This window comes from Myxine glutinosa, chromosome 13, assembly GCF_964187855.1.
Source record: "Myxine glutinosa chromosome 13, kmMyxGlut1.1, whole genome shotgun sequence".
NCBI classification, from domain to species: Eukaryota; Metazoa; Chordata; class Myxini; order Myxiniformes; family Myxinidae; genus Myxine; species Myxine glutinosa.
In genome coordinates, this window is record NC_136273.1 from 38,638,987 (window position 1) to 38,661,489 (window position 22,503).

General features: G+C 54.4%; 2 protein-coding genes across 2 annotated transcripts in view; one reads left to right on the forward strand and one right to left on the reverse strand.

The window, feature by feature from the left end:
* The window catches only part of LOC144888663 (uncharacterized), an 864,061-nt gene that overhangs the window by 792,980 nt on the left and 48,578 nt on the right, over positions 1-22,503 (forward strand). The window lies entirely within an intron of this gene.
* Positions 1-22,503, reverse strand: part of LOC137413567 (uncharacterized) — a 92,660-nt gene that overhangs the window by 24,848 nt on the left and 45,309 nt on the right. The window contains exons 36-38 of the mRNA XM_068098999.2: positions 6,948-7,046; positions 5,497-5,622; positions 149-240 (exon numbers count right to left, since the gene is read on the reverse strand). Of these exons, the coding sequence (XP_067955100.2) occupies positions 149-240; positions 5,497-5,622; positions 6,948-7,046 (317 nt within the window). The remainder of the gene's footprint in view (positions 1-148; positions 241-5,496; positions 5,623-6,947; positions 7,047-22,503) is intronic.

Genomic DNA, 22,503 nt, shown 5'->3' on the forward strand with positions numbered 1-22,503 from the left:
TGTAACAAAATCTCATTGAACGGTGTGGCCAGGCCTATGAGAATATCACCTCGAATTCAATGCCATCCAGGTTCAAACAACCACTCCCTGTCATTGGGAATTTTAAAATACAACTTGAGAATCTAAAATGAAGGCCATCGGTTTGCACCTTTGCACTTTGCTCGACTCTGCAGGTAACTTTGCCCTTGAGGACAGGCTGTCAATCTTCCTCTTGTATTCTGGAAGTTTATTTTCATCCATCTGTGAAAAGCACAATATGGATAAAATTGAATAAACAATGAGAGCAAGAAGAACAATACATAAAATGTCACAGCCCCTGCCATGGTTTTAATAATTTTGCTGTATGGAGTTCAAAGCCGTCAGTCGGCCATCTTTGGTCGGATTACAAAACAGAATCTTCTGCATATGTATGTATACTCTCATTTATTGTCTTTGTGCCAAGTTTGAACAAAATCAGTCCATGCAAGTCGATAAATGGTTGGTAAAAAAACCACCTTTAGAGGCCATTTTTCCCCGCAAAGCGGGGGTTGGCCTTTTTCGGGAACCGTGGTTGTTGTTGTTTTTCGGTCCCCTTTTTGAAGCAATGTTTTACGGCCGGATGCCCTTCCTGACGCCAACCCTTTTTGCCGCCTTTAACGACAAACAGGGAATTACCAGTGAACTGGAACTCAACTGGTAGAGGGGTCAATATATGGTTGAACCCCCAAAAAATTGATACAAAAGGTTTTTCAATGGATTCTGGTACCATTGGGCATGCTAAATAACATACTAAAAATCTAGTAACATCTGACTTCCGGAAAGGGGTCATTTTCAAGATTGCGTCCAAGATGGCCGCCGGGAGCTTAAAATGGCCATATCTCAATTATTATTCAACCTAGAAAGGTGGTTTTGGTGTCTAACCCGAGGTTTTAGGGCCCAAGGAATCCAATTGAATCAATAAAATTACCATCAGTTAATTATTTATTGACAAGTCCAAGATGGTATCCCAAGGTGACATCCTGATCCACTAAAATGGCTCTGTCGAATAGTAGTCAACCTAGAGAGATATTTTCAGTGTGTATACCTAGGTTTAAGGCACCCAGGAAATCATCAAAATTACTTAAATAAGCACAAAGTAATCAGGTAATCCAGTAAGCCAGGTTTACCAGCCCATTAGGCATTTGTTGTCTTCTACAGTTAGTCGCAATTCATCGTCATCCTCCGACTCACCAGCTAATGAACCAAGTGTGTGTTTCAGATTGGAGATAAGAGTGTAATGTGTCTACACCACTGCCACCTGTGACTCCAGTCCACAGTATTCAGTGATCATTACAGACAAAGGCTTGTACAAAGCTTGAGAGGTTATGGCAAGGGACAGACTATTTTATATTGGGGAGGGGGGGGGGGGGGGGGGACTGAAAAATCTGACAAACAATTAATTTTCATCTCAAAAGGAATAAGTATATTATTTGTTACATGTATGCATAAACAAAATCAATATTTTTTAGACATTTCCAAAATAAATGTACACAACTTTTCCCAGCTATAGCATGGGGCAACGGTATGGGAACTGCATATATATTGCAGAAGGAGAAGGTTTAGATGACATAGTGACAATGAGAGAGAAAACGTCACACATCCTCAGATCATACTTCAACAGCACAAACCAAGAAGGTGATGAAGAGTCGCAGAAGAGAGCAATACTTGAGACAGCTGCAAGGCTCATAAAAAGTGACATCAAGACAAATGTGCCTGTTGTTAAGTAGCCTGTTGCCTGTTGTCACTGTCGTAGAGCGTACTACCAGATCATGGTGTGGATGGGAAAATAAGAGGGTATGGATGCCATGAAATGGGGGTGGAGCCTGCAGGATAATCAGTTTGTCCCACTTATGTCAAGAATGAACGCTGCTCCAGACAGTCTCTTGAAGGTCATTCATTGTAACTGCTCCACTGCCTGCAAGACACTCCGCTGCTCTTGTAGACGATATGGACTACCATGTACTACTGCCTGTGGACCGTGCCAACTTGAAGAATGTGACAATCCACATAACAAGTTTCTTCCAGAGGAGTCGGAGGATGACGATGAATAGCGACTAACTGTATAAGACAACAAATGCCTAATGGGCTGGTAAACCTGGCTTACTGGATTACCTGATTACTTTGTGCTTATTTAAATAATTTTAATGATTTCCTGGGTGCCTTAAACCTAGGTATACACACTGAAAATATCTCTCTAGGTTGACTACTATTCGACAGAGCCATTTTAGTGGATCAGGATGTCACCTTGGGATGCCATCTTGGACTTGTCAATAAATAATTAACTGATGGTAATTTTATTGATTCAATTGGATTCCTTGGGCCCTAAAACCTAGGGTTAGACACCAAAACCACCTGTCTAGGTTGAATAATAAGTGAGATATGGCCATTTTAAGCTCCCGGCGGCCATCTTGGACGCCATCTTGAAAATGACCCCTTTCCGGAAGTCAGATGTTACTAGATTTTTAGTATGTTATTTAGCATGCCCAATGGTACCACAATCCATTGGAAAACCTTTTGTATAATTTTTTTGGGGGTTAGGTGAGTTTTTTTTCGTATATTGACCCTACTATGGGGGGGACACGTTTTTTTTTTTGTTTTTTTTTGTTTTTTTTTTGTGTACAAGATCGAGGCTCGTGAAAGAGCGAACATTAATCACACAGAAAGACAAACCGACACATAAAACATATAACATGGGGAGCGGTAGACAATATGGGGAGAGAGGGGGAAGGACACAAACACAACATTTGAGAGCAGGGACATCGAGAGATCTGTGGGAGGGAGAGAGCTTTGGGGGACCGGGGGGCATGGGAAGGGGGGGTGGGAGAGATATAAAACATATGGACAATGCCAGGACTTCCAGGAAAGAAGTTGGAATTTCAAACAAGGTGGATCTGGGGTGAATTAGCAGGGGTAGAAAAGATCAAGGTTTTGGATGGGGGAAGATAAGAGATGGTGGCGAACAGCTGTTTTAAAGACCTGGAGGGAGGAGTGGGATTGAAGGGAGTGTGGGAGTTTGTTCCAGAGGCGGGAGAAAAGAAGAATGAAAGAGTAAAGGTGAGCAGCGAGCCGAGATTTCCGAGAATTGCCGAATTGCCGAGATTGCCGAGAGCAGAAGGTGAAAGCGCGATGACGTCACCACGTCACGCGGCACGAATGCGCGCCTGTGTCGTTGGAGGTATTGACTTCTATAGGGTTGGTTTTCTAAGGCTTATATCAAAATATTAACTTATATCAAATAAGTATTTTAAGGTGAAAGCGCGATGACGTCACGCGGCCTTGCCTAGATGTAGGCCGCACCTCATTTTGTCGAATAAAGTGGTATTCGGGTGGTTCCGGTATTTGGGACCGCAGGGACGGAAAGTGCAGGTACGGGGTGCCAGTCACTCCCCAGCCGGCCCGCTCTGAAGGTTTGGATCGGGACACCGGGATTCATTCCGGTCGCCCGGTCGGCCCGGAGGTGGGGGTGCGGGGCCTGTCACGGAACGTCAAAACAAACGGCCTGCCGGGGCCGCCCAAAAGACGGGCGTGAGGGGCGCGTCCACTAATGGAACGCCTCTCGCTTCCCAGATCGAGGGCCACGTGGTCAGGAGAACCTCGTCCCTTCTGGTTGCCTTGCCGTCCCACCGTAAGCGCTGGTCAGGGTGCACTTCAAACTAAGCTTAAGTGTCAAGCGTTAAGTTCCTCCTTGCCCTCACAAGGGAAAGGCTAGGGTCAAGCTCTTCCAAATTTCCAAACACTATAAATCGGACGTCTCAAATTAATTAATTAATTTGTTAATACATCTCAGTCGCCCGCGACCTCTCCAGCGCGGGCGTCGAACCAGTCCATTTCCGGTGCGACCGGGCCGAGTATCGGCCCGGCCGTGGCCGAAGCCGTTGATTCCGCCGTAGCACGCTAACGCGTAGGCTCGCGCGTCCCTGGTCCGCCGGGGCTCCGCGGGTGTCCTACCGTGCCCGGCGCCGCTATTCTCTCAAACTTCCGGGAGTAGGTGCCGGTGCCCGGGGACGGAGTTCGCTGTCTAAACATGGTAGCGCTAGGCCAGTGGGACCGCCGGGACCCACGTGCACTCACACGTTGTTCTGCGCGTGGGCGGCAGTATCAGACCGGGGCGCCCTAACGCTCCCCGGCTAAAGTTCATCCTGGAAGCGCCCACATTGTGCGGACAAACCCCACCAAGTCGAGGGCCACGTGGTCAGGAGAACCTCGTCCCTTCTGGTCACACTTTGCCTATCGGCCGGCCTCGAAGACCGAAATTGTGACTATGTCACCCTTTAAAGTAACAAAATGGCTGCCAGTTGGCCATAGTGGATCTGATCTTGAAAATAAATAACGTGCATATATAACCCATAATTCGTCATTTGTCTGCCAAGTTTGAACAAGATCGGTAAATGCATGTCTGAGAAATGGTTGAGGATGTGTTCAATATCAGGTTTTTTTACAACTCCAGTCTACCAGTTGTCTACTCCAGTCTACCAACCAGTACTCCAGTCTACCAACTCCAGACCGCGAGTCGACCAGTTGGCCATCTTTGATCAGATCACAAAATAAAGTGTGGTGCACGTGTATGCCATCATGTGCTGTGCTTGTGACAAGGTTGAACAAAACTGGACCATGCATCTTCAATAAATGGTTGGGGACACATTTAAGTAACAAAATGGCCGCCAGTCGGCCATCTTGGATTTGATGTCGAAAGAAAATGACGGGGCTATGTAAGCCATCATTCCTTATCTATGTGCCAAGTTTGAACAACATCGGTAAATGCATGTCTGAGAAATGGTTGAGGACGTGTTCACCATCTGAATTTTTTATAACTAAAATGGCTACCAGTCAGCCATCTTTGATTGTATCATGAAACAAAATTATGTGCTGATGTACACAATAATGTGTTTTTTGGGGGGGTGTCTTGCATACAAAATCGAGGCCGTTGAAGAGCTAACACATTAAACATGAAAACATGCATAGACACATAAAACATACAATGAAAGGAGCGGGAGACAAGAGGCGGAGGGAGATGGAAGCACACGAGCACAACAACAGTAGAGAACAGGACGTTGGTAGATCTGTGGAAGGGGGAGGGAGGAGGGAGGGGTACAAGGTATAAGTGGTGTCTTTGCACCAAGTATGAACAAAATCGGTCCATACATCTCCGAGATATGGTTGCGGATGCACGCACGGAGGGACGGAGGAGACCCAATCCATAAGCTCCTGTTTCAAACTAAGTCCAACGGGGGTTAATAATATATAAATAAATATAAAAGAGCACTGGTATGGTTTTCCAGAGGACCTGGGTTCGATTCCTGGTCTGGACATATAATTTTCCCACATTTCTCAATTTAAAGAAAAAAAAACGGGGAGGGCAGGCAAATGAGAGGAAGAATATGGAGAAGGGAGGTGAATGAGACAATGGAAGGAGGAAGCAGAAACCAAATGCATCTTTTCCTCAGCAGCAAAACAAGAGCAAGTAAACAAGGGCATTACCTTAATGTCATGTGAGAGCGACTCCAGCCGGGATATGCTCGCGTTACTGTCCACGGCGTACTTGCTTTTGATTGTGTCTTGAATTAGCCGAACGTGCATTTCGACCTCAGTGGCTTCACGCATGAACTGCCACAAAAGGGGAAACACCACTCATCAGACAGGCCAACCACAAAACACAGGTGTCAGTCATATCAAGGTGATTGACGTTAGTCATAGTGGTTCAACCAGGATTCTTTACACGCATTACTAATTTAATTATTTAGTCACTCGATGTAACGTATTCATCAATCCCATTTTAATTAAAAGTGACTGTTACCTTTTGTCAGCAAATTGAAATTCGTTCGTTAGTGTTCAGGGGAACCAATCAGACGAGGCCAAAATTTGAACGTGAACACACTTTGTGAAATCAAGAGAATCAATCTTGGGAGGACGTGTCTTTTGTAGACACTTGTTCTTGGCAGAAGAGACCAAGAGAGCTGTGTGTAATGGGACATTCCCTGATTTCAAGCCAAGTGAAACACAAACGTGTAGTGTCTACAAACCTCGGACATTGTAAGCAACAACCAACCAACAATTGCCACAGACAGATGCCCAACATTTTGGTGAGATGGGTTTGTAAAGTTAGGGTTGAATTAAGGATAACAACGATAAAAGTTCCTTTTTTAATTCCTGAACTTCCACCTGAAAAACATCGCCCGTCTCCGTCCATCCCTCTCCTCTGTGGCTGCAGAAACCCTCATCCACGCCTTCATCACTTCCCGTCTGGACTACTGCAATAGCCTCCTTTATGGTTCACCCTCAACAATCACCAATAAACTCCAATACATTCAGAACTCCGCTGCCCGTCTACTCACCCATTCCCGGACCCGTGACCACATCACCCCCGTCCTTTACAAGCTTCACTGGCTCCCCATCTCCCAGAGAATCCAGTACAAAATCCTCCTCTTGACCTACAAAGCCCTCCATAACCTGGCCCCATCCTACCTGGCTGACCTCCTCTCCAGACACACTCCCACCCGCAACCTCCGCTCTGCTGGTACCAACCTCCTGACCCCCCCCATCCGGACCAAATTTAGATCCTGGGGGGACAGGGCCTTCTCCATCGCTGCTCCCACCCTCTGGAACTCGCTACCTCACACCATCAGAGACTCCTCCTCACTCACCACATTCAAAACATCACTCAAGACCCACCTGTTCAACACTGCATTCAACATTTAACCCACAGCATCTAACCCCTGACTATCTCCTCTCCTTCTCCCTCCTTTGTGCTTTGAATATTTCCCTATTGATTCTTCTTTTTTTGCAATTGTCTTTATGTTTTGCTATGCGTTATGTTTTGCACTCTGTCAAAGCGTCTTTGGGCTTCCTGAAAAGCGCTATATAAAATAAATGCATTATTATTATTATTATTAATTGAAAAAAGAAAAAGAAAACAAAGGAAATACATTTACCTCGTTCTCCTGATTTTGACTCATTTGCTCATTCATGAGTTTCAGGTAGTGGCGCATCATGGTGAGGAGAGAGTTGTAACGTGTGCGCTGGTCCACGTACTGTGAAACATTCAAATACGTATTACTCTCACAGCCTTTTCATGTGAACACGACAAACAAAAACGGCTCACACATGATCATACGTGTAGGCCTGCTCGGCATTCAATCAGACCACTTATGTGATGATGTGATCCCTCACCGCTAAGGCCCTGCAGTGCATGAATAAGTCTAACAGCTCTGAGTAACACAGTCATACTAGATGCCATTCCAAAAGCATCTGTTTGTGTGTTTGACTTCTATGCACTGCTGAACCACTGGACGGAATTAATTGAAAATTAATGGTTGTTGTTGTTGTTGTTGTCTAGCCCCATACAGTTCTCCTGAGCAAGCCCACGGCATGGAGACTGCCGATTGATCTCCCAGGAGCGACACAGACACCCCCCACATTTAGGATGGTGTACCCTCGCCTTCACAAAATCAGGGTCACGACATAGTTAGAGAGGGAGAGAGATAGACAAGAGGGAAAGCACCGATCCATGGGGACCGATCCGCATTCTCACCATGACCGTGCTGCCCTGACGAATCCGGCAAGCAGGGAAGAATGGGGAAGATTTGGCCCCTGACTTGCATTAAGGGGTACAACCACCACGGAGAGGCATCCCCCATAGTTATAAACGAATTGTTGTACTCAGAGGTAGAAGGGAACGGGTGTAAGTGCACAGGAATGTTTTATGAGGAAAAACAAATCAATAGTCCTGGAGGTTCAGCACAGGGGGAGGACTCAAATTCTCTCTACGAAAATGTGTATCATTAGTGCCGTTCTCGTTGTGGTGGTGGTGGTGGTGGTGGTCCGTATGCAGCCTGGGGCTACATGGTTGCATCAATTTCTGTTAGTTCAACTGTGCCGCTGATGCAGTGCCCCCTTTTTACATGAAGCTGGTACTCATTTTCCCGACCTCGGAAGGATGACAGGCTGAATCAACCCACCTGATGTTATTTAAATGGCTGTCAGTGGCTCCCGAAGACCCCCCCACCCCCCAAGATCTCAAGACAGTCACCTTAACCATTAAGCCCACCAGTACTTCAACCAGCAGCGTGTATTGTGTCGTGTGTAGTGCATTTAGTGTGTGTTCCAAAGGGAATAAATATGTATCAATTTATTTTTCGCAAGCAGAGAGGACCCATCCTTGGGGATGTTAATACCCCCACTTTTATGATGTCTATGGGATATTTTGTTATGATTTATATTACCTCCTCGCAACGAGAACAAGCATACATGTGTATATATATATATATACTGTAGATATACAGTCACGTGAAAAAGTAAGTACACCCCATGTAAAGTTTTGACTTTTTCAACATATTTCAACATACAGCTATTTGATCTTCATTTCAACAATATTGATAGATAAAGATGATATAATATAACAAACTAGCGGGGTCACCCGTGGGAATCCCACGGGCATGGATGTGTGTGACATTTCGACATATTGAGTTAGATGCTGCACATTCATTTTTACAAAATGGTGACTGGCAAGTCATCAGATCCAGAAATGGTGTAATGAACACAATTTATTTATTTCACATAATATGTGACCCCTCACTCCTCTCCGCCTGACACTCTCCTCTCTCCACCTAGCACTCCTCTCCTCTCCAATCCCTCACATTCCTCTCCTCTCCAACCCCTCACCTCTCCAATCCCTCACACTCCTCTCCTCTCCAATCCCTCAAACGCCTCTCCAATCGCGCCTCACACTCCTCTCCAATCGCGCCTCACACTCCTCTCCATTCACGCCTCACACTCCTCTCCAATCGCGCCTCACACTCCTCTCCAATCACACCTCACACGCCTCTCCAATCGCGCCTCACACTCCTCTCCAATCGCGCCTCACACTCCTCTCCAATCGCGCCGCATACTCCTCTCCAATCGTGCCTCACACTCCCCTCCAATCACTCCTCACACTCCTCTCCAATCGCACCTCACACTCCTCTCCAATCGCGCCTCACACTCCTCTCCAATCGCACCTCACACTCCTCTCCAATCGCACCTCACACTCCACTCCAATCACTCCTCACTCTCCTCTCCAATCGCTCCTCAATCGCCTCTCCAATCGCGCCTCACACTCCTCTCCAATCGCGCCTCACACTCCTCTCCAATCGCGCCTCACACTCCTCTCCAATCGCGCCTCACACTCCTCTCCAAACGCGCCTCACACCCCTCTCCAATCGTGCCTCACACTCCTCTCCAATCGCGCCTCACACTCCTCTCCAATCGTGCCTCACACTCCTCTCCAATCGCGCCTCACACTCCCCTCCAATCGCGCCTCACACTCCCCTCCAATCACTCCTCACTCTCCTCTCCAATCGCTCCTCACTCGCCTCTCCAATCGCGCCTCACACTCCTCTCCAATCGCGCCTCACACTCCCCTCCAATCGCGCCTCACACTCCCCTCCAATCAATCCTCACTCTCCTCTCCAATCGTGCCTCACACGCCTCTCCAATCGCGCCTCACTCGCCTCTCCAATCGCGCCTCACACTCCTCTCCAATCGCGCCTCACACTCCCCTCCAATCACTCCTCTCCAATCGCGCCTCACACTCCCCTCCAATCGTGCCTCACACTCCCCTCCAATCAATCCTCACTCTCCTCTCCAATCGTGCCTCACACGCCTCTCCAATCGCGCCTCACTCGCCTCTCCAATCGCGCCTCACACTCCTCTCCAATCGCGCCTCACACTCCCCTCCAATCACTCCTCTCCAATCGCGCCTCACACTCCACTCCAATCACTCCTCACTCTCCTCTCCAATCGCGCCTCACACTCCTCTCCAATCGCGCCTCACACTCCTCTCCAATCGCGCCTCACACTCCTCTCAAATCGCGCCTCACACTCCTCTCCAATCGTGCCTCACACTCCTCTCCAATCGCGCCTCACACTCCTCTCCAATCACGCCTCACACTCCCCTCCAATCAATCCTGACTCTCCTCTCCAATCGTGCCTCACACGCCTCTCCAATCGCGCCTCACACTCCTCTCCAATCGCGCCTCACACTCCCCTCCAATCGCTCCTCACTCGCCTCTCCAATCGCTCCTCAATCACCTCTCCAATCGCTCCTCACTCGCCTCTCCAATCGCTCCTCAATCGCCTCTCCAATCGCTCCTCACTCGCCTCTCCAATCGCTCCTCACTCGCCTCTCCAATCGCTCCTCACTCGCCTCTCCAATCGGCTTTCCCCGTCTCGTTTCTCTCGTTTTTCTCCCGTCTCGTTCTTTTTCTTGCTCGAAATCGGCCCGTCTCGCCCGTCGGCCCGTCGGAATGGGAAATCGGCCCCTCTTGCTTTCGTGCTTGCGCGTAAATAAATTGTGTTCATTACACCATTTCTGGATCTGATGACTTGCCAGTAACTATTTTGTAAAAATGAATGTGCAGCATCTAACCCAATATGTCGAAATGTCACACACATCCATGCCCGTGGGATTCCCACGGGTGACCCCGCAAGTTTGCATTGACGTTCGTCGATGGACTCGTTCGCCCGTCTCATTCGTTTTCTTGCTGCATCCTGTTCAAGTCTGCGTTCGTCATCGATCGTCTCATTCATTTTGGAAATAGAAGTTTCCACGCAGAGCATGAATGGTCACGATCCTCAAGAGGAAGTGTCTCGTAATCATCAAATGATAAATGGCAAGTAAATTATATTGTGGAAATTAAAGATTTCAAATAAACCTATTTAAAGTGTATGCGCACATAACTAATTTAAAAAAACGAAGAAATATCTCTCGGTAATTTCCTGAAACATATTTTACTTCCGGCTAATAATGTTGAATGAAATAAAAACGAAGAAATATATGTCGGTGTAGCGGTTACCGCTGGATGCACACAATCGCCTTGCACCGGCCAGAACACGGCCAGACGCGCCTCTCCCGGGCATGCCCGGACTCACTGTTCCCGGGCACGCCCGAACCTCCCGGGCACGCCCGATCTCGTCTTTCCCGGGCATGCCCGCTCTCGCCTTTCCAGGGCTCGCCCAGAGCGTCCGGGCATGCCCGCTATCGCCTTTCCAGGGCTCGCCCAGAGCGTCCGGGCATGCCCGCTATCGCCTTTCCAGGGCTCGTCCAGAGCGCCCGGGCACGCCCAGCCTCGACTTGCCAGGCTGCAGCCAAACACGCCCGGGCAGGTCCAGACTCGCCTTTCCAAGGCTCGCCCTTGACACCCGGGCATGCCCGGTATAGCTTTTGCCGGGCAAACTTCCCGACATAAATGTGTATATATATTGCTGCCCGATAAACGGGCTTGTCAGAATACCTGAGCTGTTTTGTTTCAATAAAGCAACTCGGACGAATTCCGTCTTTGGTCGCGTCAATTCTTTCGACTCGCGTTGGAGCGCAGTTCCTTCATTGGTGACCTACCGACATGGATACGGCAGTGACGCTTAAACTGCCTACCTTCTGGGAGGCTCACGCGGCTGTTTGGTTCGCTCAGGCGGACTCTCAGTTCGCCCTGCGAGGCATCACCGCGGACGACACCCGCTTCCACCATGTTGTGGCGGCGCTCGGTTCCGCCACCGCGGCCCGCGCCTTGAGCCTCCTCGAGCACCCGCCGGCTGCTGACAAATACGACGCACTGAAGACACTCCTCCTCGACGCTTTCGCCCTCTCACCGGCAGCACGCGCACGGCGCCTGCTCGCTCTGCCCGAGCTCGGCGACACGCGCCCGTCCGAGCGCATGGACTATATGCTCTCGTTGCTCGGTGAGCACTCTCCGGATTTTCTGTTCCGCGAGCTGTTCCTTCGCCAGCTGCCTCACCCAGTACGCCTCGCCCTGGCTGGCACGTTGATCACGGATTCCCGCGCCCTCGCCAGGGAAGCCGATAAGATCTCCTCGGCAGGCCAGCACATCGGCGCGGTTACCTGGAGCCAGCCGCCGTCCGAGGCGACGCCCACGACACCCGAGCGCCCTGCGCGGTTGGAGGCCGAACTGCCGGTGCAACTGGCGGCCGCCACGCCGCACCGCCCGCTTCCGATACGACGGCCGGGGCCTCCACCTGACCGGGCGTGGTGTTATTACCACGCCAGGTTCGGACACAAGGCTGGGACGTGCCGGCCCCCGTGCACTTTCGGCAGGTCGGGAAACGGCCGGGCCGGCGTTCATTCCCAGCCATGAGCGCCGGCCACTCGGGCAACTTGCTGTTTATTCGGGACAAAGCGTCTGGGCGGCGTTTCCTGTGTGACACCGGCGCCCAACTGAGCGTCATACCCGCCTCCGAGCAGGACAGGCGGGACGCCGTTTGCGGCCCCTCTTTGGTCGCTGCTAATGGCTCGGCCATACGCACTTTCGGCCCACGCGTCGTCACCCTCTGCTTCGGCAGCCAGCGTTTTCAATGGACTTTTGTGACCGCCTGCGTCCCCATGGCTTTGCTGGGCGCCGACTTCCTCTGCGCGCACGGGCTGCTGGTCGACGTCAAACGTCGTCGCCTTGTCAACGCCGAGACCTTCAGCTCCCTGGCGTGCACGATGAGCAGCTCCGCGCCGACCGAACTGGCGTGCGCCCTCCCGGCAGCGAACGAGTTCGCTCGCCTGCTCGCGGAATTCCCGGCCCTTACCCGGCCGATGTTTTCGGCCGTCGCGGTGCGGCACGGGATCGAGCACCACATACGCACTACGGGCCCGCCGGTCTACGCCAGGGACCGCCGCCTCGACCCGGCCAAGCTCGCCGTGGCGAAGGCCGAGTTCGACGCGTTGGAGCACCTCGGCATCGTGCGGCGCTCCGATAGCTCGTGGGCCTCGCCACCGCACATCGTGCCAAAGCCGGGGGGTGGATGGCGCCCGTGTGGCGACTACCGCCGTCTCAACGATGCTACCACCCCGACAGGTACCCGATCCCGCATATTCAGGACTTTTCCACCCGTTTGGCGGGACGGGTCATCTTTTCGAAAATTGACCTGATACGGGGCTACCACCAGGTACCTGTCTGGGCGGCCGACGTCCCGAAGACGGCCGTCATCACGCCGTTCGGCCTGTTCGAATTTTTGCGGATGCCGTTTGGCCTCAAGAACGCAGCCCAGGCGTTCCAGCGCTTGATGGACGGCGTGCTGCGCGACCTGCCGTTTCTTTTCGTCTATCTGGACGATATCCTCGTCGCCAGCACGTCCCGCGCCGAGCACCTCCTCCACCTCCGAACACTGTTCGGTCGCCTCAGCGAGCACGGCTTAATTGTCAACCCGGTCAAATGCCACTTCGGCGCGACGACCGTTGACTTTTTGGGCCACCGCATCACCAAGACCGGGGCCGTGCCGCTGCCGACCAAGGTCGAGGCCATCACCACGTTCCCGCTTCCCCGTTCCATCAAGGCCCTCCAAGAGTTCCTCGGCATGGTGAATTTTTATCACCGATTCGTGCCCCGCGCTGCTCAGCTCATGCGGCCCCTTTACGAGGCCCTCCGGGGCAAGCCGGCCAAGCATGACATTGTTTGGTCCGCGGCCATGGACGCGGCCTTCGCCAGCGCCAAACGGGCCCTCGCCGACGCAACGCTGCTGGCTCACCCGGTGCTCAACGCGCCCATCGCCCTCACTACGGACGCCTCCAACTACGCGGTGGGCGCCGTCCATGAGCAATGGGTGGACGGGGTTTGGCAGCCACTCGCTTTTTTCAGCCGGCAACTCCAGCCGAACGAGTTAAACTACAGCACGTTCGACCGTGAGCTGCGCGGGCTATTCCTGGCCGTTCGTCATTTCCGACACCTCCTGGAGGGCCGCCCGTTCACGGCTTTCGTCGACCACAAGCCATTGGTCTACGCAATGGCTAAGGTCACGGAGCCGTGGTCGGCCCGCCAGCAGCGCCACCTCTCCGCCGTGTCGGAGTTCACCACGGACATCCGGCACGTCGCCGGCAAAGACAACGCCGTGGCCGACTGTCTTTCTCGGGCCAGCGCGAACGCGGTCCACCTCGGCGTGGACTTCGCGCTCATGGCGGCCGACCAGACCACCGACGCCTCGGTGCAGGCACTCCGTGCGGCGGACACGGGCCTCCGCCTGGCCGACATTCCCTTCGCGGGCACCGTCCTGCTCTGCGACGTCTCCCAGGGCCAGCCTCGCCCCATCGTGCCCGTTTCCTGGCAGCGCCGCATCTTCGCCTCCATCCACGGCCTTTCTCACCCAGGCCGGAAAGCTTCTCAAAAGCTGGTGTCGGCGCGTTTCGTCTGGCACGGCCTTCGACGAAACATCCGCGACTGGGCCAATGCCTGCACGGCCTGCCACCGGGTCAAGGTCCACCACCACACCCAGGCCCCGCTGGCACCTTTCGCCGTGCCTGAACGGCGTTTCGACCACGTCCACGTGGACCTGGTGGGTCCCCTGCCCCCCTCGCGGGGGTTCACCCACCTGCTCACCATGGTGGACAGGACCACCAGGTGGCCGGAGGCCGTGCCCCTCACCTCCACCACCACCGCTGACGTGGCACAGGCGTTCATCGCCACCTGGGTCGCGCGCTTCGGCGCACCAGCGGACATCTCGTCCGACCGCGGCCCACAGTTCACGTCTGAGCTTTGGGGCGTGGTCGCCCATTCGTTGGGGGTCACGCTGCGCCGCACCACGGCCTACCACCCCCAAGCCAACGGGTTGTGCGAGCGGTTTCACCGCTCCATGAAGGCCGCACTCATGGCCGGCCTTCAGGACGACGGTTGGGCCGACCGGCTGCCGTGGGTCCTTTTGGGCCTTTGCACGGCCCCCAAGGAAGACCTCCAGGCATCTGCCGCCGAGCTCTTCTACGGCCAGCCGCTCCGCGTCCCGGGCGAATTCGTGCCCGACGCTACCAGTCCCTGGTCCGCCGCTTGCCAGCGCTCGGACCTCCAGGAGGCCGCCCGACGATTTGCCCCCGTGCCGACGTCCCGCCACGGTGGCCCCCAGTCCTACGTCCCCCCGGCGCTTCGCACAGCGGAGTACGTCTTTGTGCGTCATGACGCGCACCGGGGGCCACTCCGGCCGCCGTACGACGGGCCTTCCGGGTCCTGCGACGGGGCGACAAGTCTTTCATCGTCGACTTCGGCGGCCGGCCAGACCGGATTTCTGTGGGCCGCCTCAAACCGGCGCACATGGACGTCGACCGACCACCACGGTTGGCCCTTCCTCCGCGGCGAGGCCGCCCCCCGTCCACAGTTCCCCCCGCACGACCACCCACCACCACGTCGGACCCCTCCCCACGACCCTGCAGGAGTCGCTTCGGCCAGGTCATCCGGACCCCCCTTAAATTGACCCTGCCGGTGCAGGTCGATTCTGGAGGGGCGTGTGTAGCGGTTACCGCTGGATGCACACAATCGCCTTGCACCGGCCAGAACACGGCCAGACGCGCCTCTCCCGGGCATGCCCGGACTCACTGTTCCCGGGCACGCCCGAACCTCCCGGGCACGCCCGGTCTCGTCTTTCCCGGGCATGCCCGCTCTCGCCTTTCCAGGGCTCGCCCAGAGCATCTGGGCATGCCCGCTATCGCCTTTTCAGGGCTCGCCCAGAGCGTCCGGGCATGCCCGCTATCGCCTTTCCAGGGCTCGCCCAGAGCGTCCGGGCATGCCCGCTATCGCCTTTCCAGGGCTCGCCCAGAGCGTCCGGGCATGCCCGCTATCGCCTTTCCAGGGCTCGTCCAGAGCGCCCGGGCACGCCCAGCCTCGACTTGCCAGGCCGCAGCCAAACGCGCCCGGGCAGGTCCAGACTCGCCTTTCCAAGGCTCGCCCTTGACACCCGGGCATGCCCGGTATAGCTTTTGCCGGGCAAACTTCCCGACATAAATGTGTATATATATTGCTGCCCGATAAACGGGCTTGTCAGAATACCTGAGCTGTTTTGTTTCAATAAAGCAACTTGGACGAATTCCGTCTTTGGTCGCGTCAATTCTTTCGACTCGCGTTGGAGCGCAGTTCCTTCATCAGCATCATTGTTGACGTTTTTGTGACGACTGTCATCAAACGAAAAAGTAATATATCTTAACGGAAAAGCAAAAGCGAATTTTTAATATATGTCGACATGTTGCCGTCGGTGTCATGTTGGGCGGTGTATGATACATCATGGCGCGATTTTTAAAAATATATCTCTGCATTTTCCCGCATGTGTGGAATGTTCTCAATTATTGCTGACACCGAGTCCAAAACCATCGATAAAAATGAAATCATATGGTGAGTTAGATTGGAGATAAAGTCGTGAGAGAGACTCAATGGCCTTGAAGTTACAGGCCTTTGAGAATTCATTTCGTTCTATAAACGGCAACTTTCATCGGATTTTCTTCCCGTTTTTTTTCAACCGAGTCTAAAACTATGTTAGCGACTGTGAAAAATGAAATGATATATCGAATTTGATTTGAAATAAAACTGGGAGAGAGAGCAAGACAGCACGGGCCTACAAAACAGGCCTCAAAGCTATGCGAGTTAATAAAATGGTGGATATTTGTTTATATGAAGTGAAGGCTCTCCCAGAATGGGTGGAGTTATGGGTGGAGCTACTCTGCAAACCGAGTAAGCCACACCCCGGACAGACGCCCAACAGACAGACAGACAGACAGAATTATCTACGGCTATTATAATATAGATATCATGAAACATTTACATTTTGTTGTCCATTGTATAATTTAAATAAACATAAATGCAAATTTCACATGTGGAAAAAGTAAGTACACCCTTGGCTCTAATAGGTGGTATTGCCCCCTTTGGCAGAAACAACCTCAAGTAGGTGTTTCTTATAACTGTCTACCAGTCTCTGACATCGACTGGGAGAAATTTTTTCCCACTCCTCCATGCATAATTCTTTCAGCTGTGCGATGTTTGAGGGGTTTCTTGCATGTACAGCTCGTTTCAAATCGCTCCACAACATCTCGATGGGATTTAGATCCGGGCTTTGACTTGGCCATTCCAGAACCCTCCATTTCTTTCTTTTCAGCCATTCCTTGGTAGATTTATTGGTATGTTTAGGGTCATTGTCATGTTGCAAGGTCCACCTTCGGTTGAGCCTCAACTTTCCGACAGATGGCCTCACATTATCCTCAAGCACCCTCTTGTACAATGAAGAATTCATAGTGGATTCTATGATGGTGAGCTGCCCAGGCCCGGATGCAGCAAAGCTGCCCCAAACCATAATATTTCCACCACCATGCTTTATAGTTGGTATCAGGTTCTTGTGATCAAATGCTGTCTTTGGTTTTTGCGAAACATGTCTTCTGGTACTGTGGCCAAATAGCTCTACCTTTGACTCATCTGTCCAGAGCACATTGTTCCAGAAGTGCTGGTCTTTGCCTCGGTGTTCATTGGCAAACTTAATCTTGCCCTGATGTTTTTTCTGGACAGCAAAGGTTTCCTCCTGGCACACCTCCCATGTAGATCAAATATGTGCAGCCTCTTTCTGATGGTAGACTCGTGCACTTTGACATCAACAGTGGCAAGAGCTACCTGTAGATCCCGTGATGACATTCTGGGGTTCTTAGAGATTTCTTTCAGCATCTTGCGGTCTGCTCTCGGGCTGAACTTGCTGGGGTGGCCTGGCCTGAACAAGTTGGCAGTTGTTTGGAATCTTCTCCACTTGCAGATGATCTTCCGGACAGTCGAATGATTGATTTCAAATTGTTTGGAGATCTTTTTAAATCCCTTCCCAGACACGTAGGCATCTATAACCTTCTTTCTGAAGGCCTCAGAGAGCTCTTTTGATCTCGGCATGGTGATGACGCACACTTCAACAACAAAGAGAAAACCAAACTAAATGTCTGAGGTTTAAATAAGACAGGTTCCTCCAAGATCCTCTCTAACGATGTTCTAATCATTTGCATCTGAACTGGTGCACATACTTACTTTTTCCACACGCCAAATTTGCATTTATGTTTATTTAAATTATACAATGGACTACAAAATGTAAATATTTCATGATATTTGTTATATTATATTGTAGCGGCTACCGCTGGGTTTTCACAATCGCCTTGCACCTATCAAGGACGCGGAGCGATCACCATGCCGGGCTCGTCCAGGACGCCCGGGCAGGCTCGCCCTCAACTTGCCAGGCCGCAGCCAGGACGCTGGGCCACGCCCCCTCTCGCCTTTCCTGGGCAAACGCTCCGGGATAATATGTATATATATTGCTGCCCGATAAACGGGCTTTTCAGAGTGCCTGAGTGTTTGGTTTGATTAAAGCAACTCGGATGAATTCCAGCTTTTTGTCGCGTCCATTCTTCCGATCGACGTGGGAGCCCCAGCTCCTTCATTGGTGACCTCCCGACATGGACACGGCAGTCGCCCTTAAACTGCCTACCTTCTGGGAGGCTCACGCGGCGGTTTGGTTCGCACAGGCGGATTCCCTGTTCGCCCTGCGAGGCATCACGGCTGACGACACCCGCTTCCACCATGTGGTAGCAGCGCTCAGTTCGGCCACCGCGGCCCGCGCCCTGAGCCTCCTCGAGAGCCCGCCAGCCGCTGACAAATACGGCGCGATTAAGAAGCTTCTCCTCGACGCTTTCACCCTCCCATCGGCGGAACGCGCACGGCGCCTGCTCGACCTGCCCGAGCTCGGCGACACGCGCCCTTCCGAGCGAATGGACTACATGCTTTCACTGCTCGGCGAGCACTCTCCGGCATTCCTGTTCCGGGAGCTGTTCCTCCGTCAGCTGCCTAACCCGGTACGCCTCGCCCTGGCAAGCACGACGATCACAGATCCCCGGGCCCTTGCCAGAGAAGCCGACAAGATCTCCGCCGCAGGACAGCGCATCGCAGCGGCGACATGGGACCCACCGCCGTCCGACGCAACACCCATGGCGCCCGAGCACCCGGCACGATCGACGACCGAACTGCCGACGCAATTGGCGGCCGCTACACCGAGCCGACCACCTCCAGCACGACGACCGGGGCCTCCACCTGACCAAGCGTGGTGTTACTATCATGCCAGGTTCGGACAGAAGGCCCGGACATGCCGACCCCCGTGCACCTTTGGCAGGCCGGGAAACGGCCGGGCCGGCGTTCATTACCAGCCATGAGCGCCGGCCACACGGGCAACTTACTGTTCATCACGGATAAAGCGTCCGGACGGCACTTCCTGTGCGACACCGGCGCCCAACTGAGCATCATACCCGCCTCTGACCAGGACAGGCAATCCGCGGTTTGCGGCCCCTCCTTGGTTGCGGCCAACGGATCGACCATCCGCACCTTCGGCCCGTGCAACGTCACCCTCTGCTTCGGCGGCCAACGCTTTGCTTGGACGTTTGTAACCGCAAACGTGCCCATGGCTCTGCTAGGCGCCGACTTCCTCTGCGCACACGGACTGCTGGTGGACGTCCAACGGTGTCGTTTAATCAACGCCGAAACCTTCAGCTCCCTGGTATGCACATTGAGCAGCTCCGCGCCGACCGAGCTGGCATGCGCCGTCCCGGCGGCGAACGAGTTTGCTCGCCTGCTCACGGAGTTCCCGGCCCTCACGCGGCCGACGTTTTCGGCCGTCGCAGTACGGCATGGGATCGAGCACCACATACCAACCACGGGCCCGCCGGTCTACGCCAGGGCCCGCCGCCTCGACCCAGCCAAGCTCGCCGTGGCGAAGGCCGAATTCGACGCGTTGGAGCACCTCGGCATTGTGCGGCGCTCCGATAGCGCGTGGGCCTCGCCACTGCACATCGTGCCAAAGCCGGGGGGTGGATGGCACCCGTGTGGCGACTACCGCCGTCTCAATGACGCTACCACCCCCGACAGGTACCCGATCCCGCATATCCAAGACTTCTCCGCCCGTCTGGCGGGACGGGTCATTTTTTCGAAAATTGATGTCATACGGGGATATCACCAGGTACCTGTCAGGGCGGCCGACGTCCCTAAAATGGCAGTCATCACGCCGTTCGGCTTATTCGAATTCTTGCGGATGCCGTTTGGTCTCAAGAACGCGGCTCAGGCGTTCCAGCGCTTGATGGACGGCGTGCTGCGTGACCTGCCGTTCCTTTTCGTTTACCTGGATGACATCCTCGTCGCAAGCACGTCCCAGGCCGAGCACCTCCTCCACCTCCGAACACTGTTCGGGTGCCTCAGCGAGCACGGCCTCATCGTCAACCCGGCCAAATGCCACTTCGGCACGACGGCCGTTGATTTTTTGGGCCACCACATCACCAAGAACGGGGCCGTGCCGCTGCCAACCAAGGTCGAGGCCATCACCACGTTCCCGCGTCCCCGCACCATAAAGGCCCTGCAGGAATTCCTGGGAATGGTGAATTTTTATCACCGCTTCGTGCCCCGCGCTGCTCAACTCATGCGGCCCCTCTACGAAGCCCTCCGGGGCAAGCCGGCCAAGCACGACATCGCCTGGTCCGCAGCAATGGATGCGGCCTTCCAAAGCTCAAAGCGGGCCCTCGCCGACGCAACACTGCTCGCTCACCCGGTGTTCAACGCTCCCATCGCCCTCACCACGGATGCCTCCGACTACGCGGTGGGCGCCGTACATGAGCAATGGGTGAACGGGGTTTGGCAGCCACTCGCTTTTTTCAGCCGGCAGCTCCGGCCGAACGAGCTCAAATACAGCACGTTTGACCGGGAGCTCCTCGGTCTACACCTGGCCGTCCGCCATTTCCACCACCTCCTGGAGGGCCGACCTTTCACGGCGTTCGTCGACCACAAGCCGTTGGTTTACGCCATGGCCAAGGTCACGGAGCCGTGGTCGGCCCGCCAACAGCGCCACCTCTCCGCCGTGTCGGAGTTTACCACGGACATCCGGCACGTCGCCGGCAAAAACAATGCCGTGGCCGACTGTCTTTCCCGGGCCAGCGCGAACGCGGTCCACCTGGGCGTGGACTTTGCGCTTATGGCGGCGGACCAAACCACCGACACCACGGTGCAAGCCCTCCGGGCGGCGGACACGGGCCTCCGCCTGGCCGACATCCCCTTCGCGGACACTGTCCTGCTCTGCGACGTCTCCCAAGGCCAGCCTCGCCCCATCGTGCCCGTCACCTGGCAACGCCGCATCTTCGCCTCCCTCCACGGCCTTTCCCACCCGGGCCGGAAAGCTTCCCAGAAGCTGGTGTCGGCGCGATTCGTCTGGCACGGCCTTCGTCGGGACGTCCGCGATTGGACCAGCACCTGCACGGCCTGCCAACGGGCCAAGGTCCACCGACACACCCAGGCCCCGCTGGCACCTTTCACCGTGCCCGAACGACGTTTCGACCACGTCAACGTGGATCTGGTGGGCCCCCTCCCCCCGTCACGGGGGTTCACACACCTGCTCACCATGGTGGACAGGACCACCAGGTGGCCGGAGGCCGTTCCCCTCGTCTCCACCACCACCGCCGACGTGGCGCAGGCTTTCATCGCCACCTGGGTCGCCCGCTTCTGCGCACCGGCGGACATCTCGTCAGACCGCGGACCACAGTTCACCTCCGAGCTGTGGGGCGCGGTCGCCCGCAACCTGGGGGTCAAGCTCCACCGTACTACGGCCTACCACCCCCAAGCAAACGGGTTGTGCGAGCGATTCCACCGCTCCATGAAGGCCGCGCTCATGGCCGGCCTTCAAGACGGCGGTTGGGCCGACTGGCTGCCGTGGGTCCTTTTGGGCCTCCGCACGGCCCCCAAGGAGGACCTCCAGGCATCCACCGCCGAGCTTGTCTATGGCCAGGCGCTACGCGTCCCGGGCGAATTCGTGCCCGACGCTACCAGTCCCTGGTCCGCAGCTCACCAGCGCTCGGACCTCCAGGAGGCCGCCCGACGGTTTGCCCCCGTGCCAACATCCCACCACGGTGACCCCCAGTCCTACGTCCCCCCAGCACTTCGCACAGCGGAGTATGTTTTTGTGCGTCACGACGCACATCGGGGGCCACTCCGGCCGCCGTACGACGGGCCCTTCCGGGTGCTGCGACGGGACGACAAGTCGTTCGTCATCGACATCGACGGCAGGTCGGACCGGATTGCGGTGGACCGCCTCAAGCCGGCGCACGTGGACGTCGACCACCCACCACGGGTGGCCCTTCCGCCGCGGCGAGGCCGCCCCCCGTCCACGGTGCCCCCCACTCGACCGCCCACCACCACACCGGACCCCCTCCCACGACCCGCCAGGGGTCGCTTCGGCCGGGTCATCAGGACCCCCCTCAAATTGACCCTGCCGGTGCAAGTCGATTCTGGGGGGACGTGTGTAGCGGCTACCGCTGGGTTTTCACAATCGCCTTGCACCTATCAAGGACGCGGAGCGATCACCATGCCGGGCTCGTCCAGGACGCCCGGGCAGGCTCGCCCTCAACTTGCCAGGCTGCAGCCAGGACGCTGGGCCACGCCCCCTCTCGCCTTTCCTGGGCAAACGTTCCGGGATAATATGTATATATATTGCTGCCCGATAAACGGGCTTTTCAGAGTGCCTGAGTGTTTGGTTTGATTAAAGCAACTCGGATGAATTCCAGCTTTTTGCCGCGTCCATTCTTCCGATCGACGTGGGAGCCCCAGCTCCTTCAATATCACCTTTATCTATCAATATTGTTGAAATGAAGATCAAATAGCTGCATGTTGAAATTTGTTGAAAAAGTCAAAACTTTACATGGGGTGTACTTAC